We start from the raw sequence: 9,983 nt of genomic DNA on the forward strand, positions 1-9,983 counted from the left end.
TAAAGATTGTCAAACATAAAGTTGCTCTTGTCCTCCCTTTGAACTCAGGCTCAACATCTCAATAGTCATGGCTGTCACCAATCAAGCTTTTATCCTATGTCAGTCCATTTTTTTTTGTTGTTGTTGTTAGAATTGTTCCCTGGGACCTCTTTCACCTTTAATATAATTGCAGAGTTATTAATTCTTCTTCATTGGCAATTAACTGGTCAGGATTGGTATGGACAGTTTTCACATTCTTTCCAGAATTCAACCCTTCAAACAGCCTGGAGAAATCAAAGAAGTCATAAAGTGGCCAGTGGCATGACTCTGTTTTTCAATTATTTCCAGCATGGGAAAGATTCTATCTGAAATGGACTTAGGGGTATTAAATCTCTTACTTTATAATGTGGTGTTTTCTGGTTATCAAAGAACTTTTCCTGAGACTAGATGTATCCTAGTATAATTACTTCCCTGGCTTATGCAGCTCTTTTCCCTCCTCATTTTTAAAAGGCAGAATCATTTTCTCATCATAATCAAATAACTCTTTGATTTTCCATATCTATCCAAAATGTCAGTAAGCTTCTCTGTCCCAAGATTATTGGCTTCTAAAAGTTTTGTAGCTTCAGCAACTTTGCCCTTTTCATTTTTTTTCAGTGTATTCTGTTTTAGTCACTTTATTCATCTTCTTTTTTTTTTTTTTTTTAAAGATTTTATTTATTTATTTGACAGAGAGAGACACAGCAAGAGAGGGAACACAAGCAGGGGGAGTGGGAGAGGGAGAAGCAGGCTCCCCGCGGAGCAGGGAGCCTGATGCGGGGCTCGATCCCAGGACCCTGGGACCATGACCTGAGCCGAAGGCAGACACTTAACGACTGAGCCACCCAGGCGCCCCCACTTTTTTCATCTTCTGATAGTTCACCCCAAACAATAAGATCCAAAATGGTCTGTGTTTGTGTATATGCATTTACGTATGAGCGTGTGTGTCTTTCTAAAATAGTGAATTTGTCAGAAGAGGACAGAGATATTGGAGTAAGTTGTTGAGTTTTGTTTAAAGATTCTAAAATATTGGGGCACCTGGCTGGTTCAGTGGGTAGAGCGTGTGACTCTTGATCTCGGGGTTGTGAATTTGAGCCCCACATTGGGTGTAGAGATTACTTAAAAAATAAAATCTTAAAAAAATAAAGATTCTAAAATATTACTTTGGGCAGATCTGACAGTGAGATATTTTGAAAAGTGGACAAGCTAGAGAATATAAATATAGACACTACAATCATGTGTGTGTGTGTGTGATTCTGAACTGTAAACAATAATCCCGTGGTGGAAAAAGCCATACAGACCCAAACCTAAATCTTAGCTCGATGATTTTCTATCTATATAATCAACACTAAGTGACTTGAGCTCTTCTAATCCCCAAGTTCCCCAACTGTAAAATCTACTAAGTAGATTGCCCTCAAATGAGATGAGGCTAAAGAGCACATTGTAACATCTTTCACAAGCTTGCTGCAAAATACAATGTAGCTACTTAGAAAGCACTTCCTGCAAAATACCATATTTCTTTGGTCAACCCCATGCCCACCACCCAAATTTATGGTGTTGGCAGAAAATACCTCAGTCTTAGCGTAGATGCATTGCTTCATGCCTCAGGGCTTGTAGCTAGACAAACATGGCTTAGCATTCAGGAATTCTGATTCTTTTGTTCTTTCTACCATACCACATCGCCTCATGATTTCAACCACAAGGAGGTTTTTTAAAAAAAATCATCCACTTTCTCCTTATTAATTTAAAAATTCTCTGATTGTGCTTTCATTTCACCATCTGAGAAGGTTCTACTTTTTGTAAAGTCTGTACGTTTGTTAGTTTTTGAGAACTTTTCCACTCTAGAATGCATCTGGGGTCTCTCTGGCCCCACAAAAAAATGGAAAATAGTTACAAAAAACATCCAACTTGAAAAGTAATTTAAGAAATGATCCATTCGATGCTAAATGTCGACGTGTCTGATACCTGTGGCTTGGGATTGTGAGAACGTTTGTTGCCACCTGCTGAGGGTGATAAGTGGCATCGTGAATTAGCTGGGATGGACATAGTGGGCAGTGCGGTTGCACAGGGAGGGAAGTTAGGTCGGAGTCCGCAGGGCAGTAAGAGGATATTCCGTTGAGTTACAAGGGTGTTTTATTGCCTGGTGCCCTTTAAGAGCTTTCATTAAGATGAAGTCAGGTTTCTCTTCTCTGCTCCTGAGAGATCACATAAACAAGGTTAAGTGCTTCCAGTGTTCAGGTGGGCATTTGCCCAAGGACTCATCTGCAATTTCCATGTCTCTGACATAGACACAGGCAAATTATGGTAACTCTTCTCAGTTATCAGGTACATATTTTACTGTGGATGGATTTAACCTGGTAAGTGAGGAACAAACAGTCATGTGTTATGGGTACTTCTTTGTGGGGGAATCCACTAACTGTGGCAGGACCTATTGGTTTGGGGCTCCTCGGTGGCTCAGTCGTTAAGTGTCTGCCTTCGGCTCCCAGGGTCCTGGGATTGAGCCCCGCATCGGGCTCCCTGCTCAGCAGGAAGCCTGCTTCTCCCTCTCCCACTCCCCCTGCGTGTGTTCCCTCTCCCACTGTGTCTCTCTCTCTGTGTCAGATAAATAAATAAATTCTTTAAAAAAACCCCACAAAACTATCGGTTTGCCTAAGAAAGACATGAGACATTTCTTCTTTCTAAAAACAGAGCCCAGATTTTATTTGGGCAGTAATGTGTCTAGGTCTGGGAGTGAATCATGATTGGTTGATGCTATGCCCTTGTCACCTACCCTTGTATTAATAGCCGTCGACGCAGCTTAGACAATGAGTAGAAATGCAAGTCAGCTGGGGCATCTTGGGAAGCAGAGTTGGTGGTCCCTCCTTCTCCCTTCCTGAACTGTGGCCGTGAGGCCAGAAGCTACAGAGGCCAAGATATGACTCCAGGACAACCATATTTTCTCCAGAAGGTCGCCTGTATCAGGTTGAATACGCCATGGAAGCTATTGGACACGCAGGCACCTGCTTGGGAATTTTAGCAAATGACGGTGTTTTGCTTGCAGCAGAGAGACGCAACATCCACAAGCTTCTTGATGAAGTCTTTTTTTCTGAAAAAATTTATAAACTGAATGAGGACATGGCCTGCAGCGTGGCAGGTATCACTTCTGATGCTAACGTTCTCACTAATGAGCTGAGGCTCATTGCTCAAAGGTATTTATTGCAGTATCAGGAACCAATTCCTTGTGAGCAGTTGGTCACAGCACTATGTGATATCAAACAAGCTTATACACAGTTCGGAGGAAAACGTCCCTTTGGTGTTTCGTTGCTGTACATCGGCTGGGATAAGCACTATGGCTTTCAGCTCTACCAGAGTGACCCAAGTGGGAATTACGGAGGATGGAAAGCCACATGCATTGGAAACAACAGTGCTGCAGCTGTGTCAATGTTAAAACAGGACTACAAAGAAGGAGAAATGACTCTGAAGTCCGCACTGGCTTTGGCTATCAAAGTCCTAAATAAGACCATGGATGTGAGTAAACTGTCTGCTGAAAAAGTGGAGATTGCCACCCTAACAAGAGAGAACGGGAAGACGGCCATCAGAGTCCTCAAACAGAAAGAAGTGGAGCAGCTGATCAAAAACCATGAGGAGGAAGAAGCGAAAGCCGAGCGGGAGAAGAAGGAAAAAGAGCAGAAAGAGAAGGATAAATAGAAGGAGAACCCAGGGCTTTTGTAGCTCACACGGGGCCATTTCAGAGTCCTCGCCATCCTTCTTTCCACCCTGAGAAAGCCCTCACTTGTTCTCGCTTGTGTGGGGAGACGTGGGTGGCACCAGCTGCATCGAGTCCTTGCCGTCTCTGTCCGCTTGAATCCTGTAGCGGCGATGGTTGGTCGTGGGCGCCCTCGTCATATCTTATCTTGTAACTTGTAACTTTTGGGCAGCAAGCACAAAGACAAAAAGCCAAAAGGTAACTGTGATAATCAAACCTAGCAATTATCTACCGCCATACTTCTTGCTGAAGCCACAGAGAATTAGGTTTTCTATTTAAGCTAAAAGTACTCCTGACGGTCCCATTTGGTTATTGCCAGTGGGGTACATTTTGAGTCTTCTTTTGTCTTTCTTTCCTCACATAATTCTAATTTTCTAATCCCTGCTTCAGATTAATCTTCAAAACATTTATGCTTCCTTCTGGGGTATTGCTGAAGCATCTCACTGAAGAAAAGAAGCTACTGGATTTGGAAAGCTTGACAGTGATTATCATCTGTTTCTGGGGCATGAGCATCAGTGAGTATTTAAATCTTAAAGCCTTATCTCTAAGATGAGGATGATAATGACAATCATTAATAATAATGATAATGGTAATAATAGCTAACAGGTATTGCCCATTTACGGAATGCCAGGCACTGATTTAAAGAAATTTACTTGCATCATCGTAGTCTTCTCAACATGACAACAGTACAGATATTTTGAAAATTTCTAGTGTATAGATGAGAAAGCTAAATTTATAAAAGTTAAGTGACTTGTCTGAAGTTATGTGACTTTGAACTCACCTCTTTCAGATATTTACTCAATGTCAGGGTTTGCCAGCCTCCAAAGAGGTCCCCAGTGATCTGGCCTCTGGATAGTCACTCCTTTGTGAGTAACCTCCCACAATGTTTCAGATTGAATCCATGAGACCAGGAGAAGGAGTGGTATGTCACTCCTCGATTAGGTTCTAAAAACTTTGGTTTTCATTTTGGGTTCTCTCTCTCTCTTTCATCCTTTGCTCCGGGGGAAGCTAACTGCCATGTTGTGAAGGGCTTTTAGAAGCACACAGAGAAGTTGCTGTAGCAAGGAACTGAGGCCTGCCAACAAGGGTGGAGGCAGGTTCTCCAGTCTGGGCAAGGCGTACAGGCCTGTGGCCCCAGTGAACAACTCGATTGCAAACTCACGACAGACCCTGAGTCAAAACCACCCAACTAATGCACAGAAAACAAGTTTGTTGTTTTAAGATGCAAAGCGTGGGGCTACTTTTCGATGGAGCAAGAGACAATCAACACAGTCACCTTCTTGGAAAGTCTTTCCCTGATGACCCTACTTAAACCACACTCTCACCCCAGCCCCCTGAAATGGTTTTCTTCTTAGCCCTAAGCTCCACCTAAGAGCTTTGAGGACAGGGCTTTGTTATCTGTTTGATTTAATGCTACATCCTCTGCACCCAGAGCAGTTCATGGCACATGGTAGGAGAAATCAGTATTTGTGGAATGAATGAATGAGTGTTCTGGTCCAGAATCTTTACTCTTAACAGCCTTGCTTCGTCCCCTACCTGTCTCATATGCAAAATACTATATGAAAATATTTACTGGAGTGTCTGGCTTTTGTTTTTGAATCTGAATGGCCTTTTGCAGGAGGAGAATACCAATATTAAGGCATATTTCTTTTGGTGCTTACCCCTAGTATATATGTCTTCTCAGTCTAGAAATCAATACAATGGAAGGCATTTTGGGTGGAATGTCTATTCCAGCAAGTAGATCTGAAATCCAATTCCAACTCTGCCTCTAATTTACTTCTGACCATGAAGAACAATCTCTTCCTTCTTATTTTTTCTCAATACTTAAATTTCCTCTTTATTCAAAACATGTCTTATTCCACTTGGAGTTATCTTCTAGAAAAAACAAACTCCATGCAGTTTTCTAAAAATTGTGTTTATTTCATCTTGGTTTATATTGTTAAGTTGTGCTTAATAACTTGTTGATGATGATCTTAGGGGAAAATAGAGGCCAGAAGGGTCATAATTGCTTTAATTGCTTGGCCTTGTCACCAGGGCCATGAGTTAAAGGAACCTGAAAGCAGGTACTCGGAAGTTTACCGAGTTTATTTTCAAGTCCTCACATTGATGACCACAGTAGAATCTGTGGAAGAATCAAGGCCAGGGGCATCTACCCAAGGCTTTGACCTGGAATAACTGCTAACCTAGTAAGGTTTTTGTGTTCAAGGCGTGATCTCACCCAATAGTCTTTTCTGTGCAAGGGAGTGGAGTAGAGTGTGGTGTGATGGTGGCGTTCTATCCACAAGAGCAATTGGGGGAGATAATTATTTAAAACATACTTCTTGGCTTCTCAATACTAGCTATGCTTTGTCACCTATTCTTCATCCTAACAAGTTTTCATGACATTTGGGTCATTCCCTGCTTTTGCTAATATTCAGTGCCTCTGTTTAAATAGTTGCCCACCCGTCATGTCTCTGAAAGTAACTTTTGTCCAGATGTTGTGTTCAGGACCATGTGGCATCTTTCATCATTTACCTCACAGTCTGTATCCCCACTCTCTTTCTGTGTCCCCTGCTCACTCTGAACCTTAGGATGTTTTGATTGCTAACAAGAACATCTCAATTCAAGGTTTTTCAGAAAATGTGAAGAATTTACTGGCTGACATAGGTGAAAATCTGGAGCTAGAGCTCCAGATGGGGTTTGATCCAGAATTTTCTGATGTTACCAGATACGTAGATATTCTTCCCTGGGATTTGTTTGATTCTCCTCTCTTCTGTGTGTCATCTTTGTTCTAATATTGGTTTCCTTATGGTTGCAGAAATTGCTACTGTCATTCATGCATCCAGAGAGAGAATATGCACATGTTTTCCTGGATTCTGAGCCAAAATATGAGAATCTGGAATAGTTTAGCTCACATGCTACAGGTTGACCTCTACTGTGCATTCTCCCCTTCTTTCCTAGTAATAGAATTTTAGCAAGGCACACATATGCCTGAAAAAACACCATATTTTCTAGCTCCCTTTGTTGCTTGTGTGGTCCTGTGACTTGAGTTCTAGCCAATGAAATGTAAGTGAAAGCATTATGTGCAATTTTGGCATTTTGTCCTCAAGTAAAGAAGAGGAAACACGGGTGCTCTCCTTGTTGTAAGCAATCTTGGGACCATGCAGACAAGAACAGAACTCCAGAAATGGAAGAACAGCAAGACAGAAAGAACTCAGGGCCCCTGAAGCCTGCACAGAACAGAATCCTTACACCAGCTTGAAGTTTATGTGAGAGAGAAATAACCCTTGGTCTTATTTGTCACTGTTAATTTTGGATCTCTGTCCCATTCATAGTCACGTGCTTTTTTTCAACACCGACTTACTCCTGAACCCATCACTGACTCAGAGGATGGAATGTGTGGGTTGGCCTCCGCTGAGGTCACATGCTCCCATGCTGGAGTGTGGGGTGCACTCAGCTTCCCAGCACCATGTGGGTCTCCAAATGCAAGTGGAAGGCTGTTGAGAAACAAGAGGGAGGACGTAGGGGGAGCTTCCACCCATTGTTCGTTAAGCTTTATTTTCCTTTTACTGTCTCGCTTATTCTGGTTTTAGATCCCATGGCCCACCTTGCTTCCGACTCAAGGATTGTTGTTGGTTTGGGTAGCCCAGAGAGATAAACAATAACAACTAGGAGGTTGCCACGACCTCTTAGAAAGTAGTGGTCCTCTGATGAGGATTTGGAGACCGCCATGAAGGGTAGGCTGCCTCTGTGGAGGGGATGAGAGCAAGTGGAGCTGCATGCCTTTTTTTGACTTTAGTTTTTTTGTGAGTAGAGGCTGTGTCCTCATCACAGAGGACATGTTCATCAGTGAATATGTTTAATCATGGTGGTACTGAGAATTAAACTCTGCAGTGAATCCTGCAGGTGTCATTAACAACAACAAAACAAAACAAAAACGAAAAACGTACCAAAAAATAAGGGCAAGGAATTGATTGTAAAAATATGGAAATAACTCTTATTAGAAGAGAATCCATTTCCCCAGTGGCACGAAAGTGTAAGTTTCAGGACGCATGAATAACAGCACACGGTGATATTTAACACATTTATGGAGAGAGATCAGAAATAAGGATAGAAAAATCTTAGGCATTCTCCAGGTTTACCTGCTTCCATTCACTTTCATGGTTTGCCTATTTGTCTCTAATTCAGGGATGGGGTATTTAATATGCTGAGAATTTGTTTTAAATACATATTCCAGGGGCACCTGGCTGGCTCAGTTGGTAGAGCTTCCGACTCTTGATCTCGGGGTTGTGAGTTTGAGCCCCAAGTTGGGTGTAGAGATTATTTAATAAATATATAAAATCTTGGGGTGCCTGGGTGGCTCCGCCGGTTAAGCATCTGTTTTCGGTCAGGTCAGGATCCTAGGGTCCTGGGATCAAGCTCCAAGTCGGGTTCCCTGCTCAACGGGGAGTCTGCTTCTGTTCCCCACTCCCCCATCCCCACTCATGCTCATGCTCTCTCTCAAATAAATAAATAAAATCTTTAAAAAAAAAAATAAAATCTTTAACAAAAAATAAACACATATTCCAGGGCAGGGTGTGCGAGTGCTGTGAGCTGGAAGGCACCTCACTTTTCCGCTTGCCCACCTACATCCTGAAGAGACCCATTTCATAGAGTGAAGTCAGTTGCCACCAAGTAGCATTGCTTACCCTTCTGCCTTCCCCTGGGCAGAAAATAAGGTGTTCTTGTATTTCAAAGGCTTCTAGATTTAGAGTTTAAGATCTAGATTTAGAGTTTAAGATCTGTCTCTAATAGAGTTAAAAATCTGTACTACAAATACACAAACAACAGTGGAGGAGGTCCCCAAAAGTACACTACCAAGAAGGATGAGCAAAAGCAATATCGCAGAAAAACCACCAGCGGATAATGAGGAAATTGCTAGGAAGGTGCTATGCTTATATTGGCCTAAGAGCCCCAGCTATGTGCATTGTTTCAACGAAATATTTTCCAATGCGTCACCTTAGGTGGTATCACACATCAGTCAAAACTGGTAGCTTTTGCTCAGTGTCTCCCTTTCCATTGTCGTATGAACAACATGCTTCAAACACTTGTCTAAACAAGGTTTATTGCTGCTGTGAGTGGCAGCAGTGACTGCTGGGATAGCCTCCCCGCACACGGGAAAGAGTTCAGCAGCTGAATGGTCCCACTGCACATAAATGCCTGGCCTGGATTAAACACTTACTGGGTTTGCACTGACGTGGAGTGCCGCCAAGTGTATCTGCCTGAGTTATTAATCTGGGGGTATGGGCTCCACACGTCTGTGATGACTTGTTGAGGTCACATGGTGAAAGCGGTAGCTTTGTTTGGACTGAGCTGGCAGCCACATGTGTATAGCCCTCGGCTCTGGTGTTTTTTACAGAATGCAGGGAACAACTATCAGTTTGGGTTCAATGGCCCACTGGGAACAGAGTTCACTCTCAGTGTTCCCAGAAAATCAAATAGAGCTTTTACTTGTTGGAGGGAGTCTGTGCCAAGCACGTAACAAGACCACTTAAGCAGTTAACTCCTCTGCTCCGAGCCTGCCCAGAGCATCACAGTGGGAGTTTTTGACTCTGAATCACATGGAGAGTGTTCGCTGTCTCCTTCACAGTGATTGAGAGGCTGGTGCTCAACCATGATCTGGGGGACCAGGGGTGGTCATTAATGGGTAGCCTAACATTTTCAGATGGAGTGGGGTAAATTGAGGGAGAGCTGGGTCACCGACTTCACCGCTCTAGGAAGCTCAAAATATTTTAAAGGACTGTGGGCATGAGCTACCGGCCTGTGATTTATAATAGAACTGAAATTAATATTTGAGTGACCCTTAAGTCTGGGCAAAGGAAGGTCTTGACTTTGATGCAGGGAATTGGCACCTGGAATGGTCGCTGCTTGCTGAGTTATATCTGGCCACAAATGAGTTAGTACAGCAGGAAAACAATTCTCTGAAATTGGTGGAAGATGCAGGATTGTCTGTTCTAAAGACTTTGGTGGTAGTTGCGGGGGCACAGCTCCCCCTGCCAGGGGAGGGTCATCAGGATCATGGTCCTCTAAGGCTAGGGTTTCTAAATTCCTTTGATCTTCAGAATCCGCCCCCCCCCCGCCCCCCGAGAGCTTTAAGTATAGTGATTTGTAGTCCCACCATGAGTTGCTGAATGAGAGACTTGGTTGAGACTTCTGAGATAAAGTCTTTGAAAAAAATCCCTGCAGGATGTTTTGAGGATGAGAC

The 9,983-nt window shown here is 42.9% G+C and overlaps 1 protein-coding gene across 1 annotated transcript; it reads left to right on the plus strand.

Annotated features, from left to right (window-relative positions):
* The first annotated feature begins 918 nt into the window (after positions 1-918).
* On the plus strand, positions 919-3,896 carry LOC123862998 (proteasome subunit alpha type-4-like). The gene is made up of 2 exons (XM_064593244.1): positions 919-1,008; positions 2,911-3,896. The coding sequence occupies exons 1-2, from the start codon at positions 919-921 to the stop codon at positions 3,700-3,702; spliced, it is 882 nt and encodes a 293-aa protein (XP_064449314.1). The 3' UTR covers positions 3,703-3,896.
* Positions 3,897-9,983: the final 6,087 nt, after the last annotated feature.

The sequence above is a fragment of the Mirounga angustirostris genome, unplaced genomic scaffold (genome assembly GCF_029215605.1).
Source record: "Mirounga angustirostris isolate CCGP_5_RB_7025 unplaced genomic scaffold, mMirAng1.0.hap1 SCAF_1, whole genome shotgun sequence".
Taxonomy (NCBI): domain Eukaryota; kingdom Metazoa; phylum Chordata; class Mammalia; order Carnivora; family Phocidae; genus Mirounga; species Mirounga angustirostris.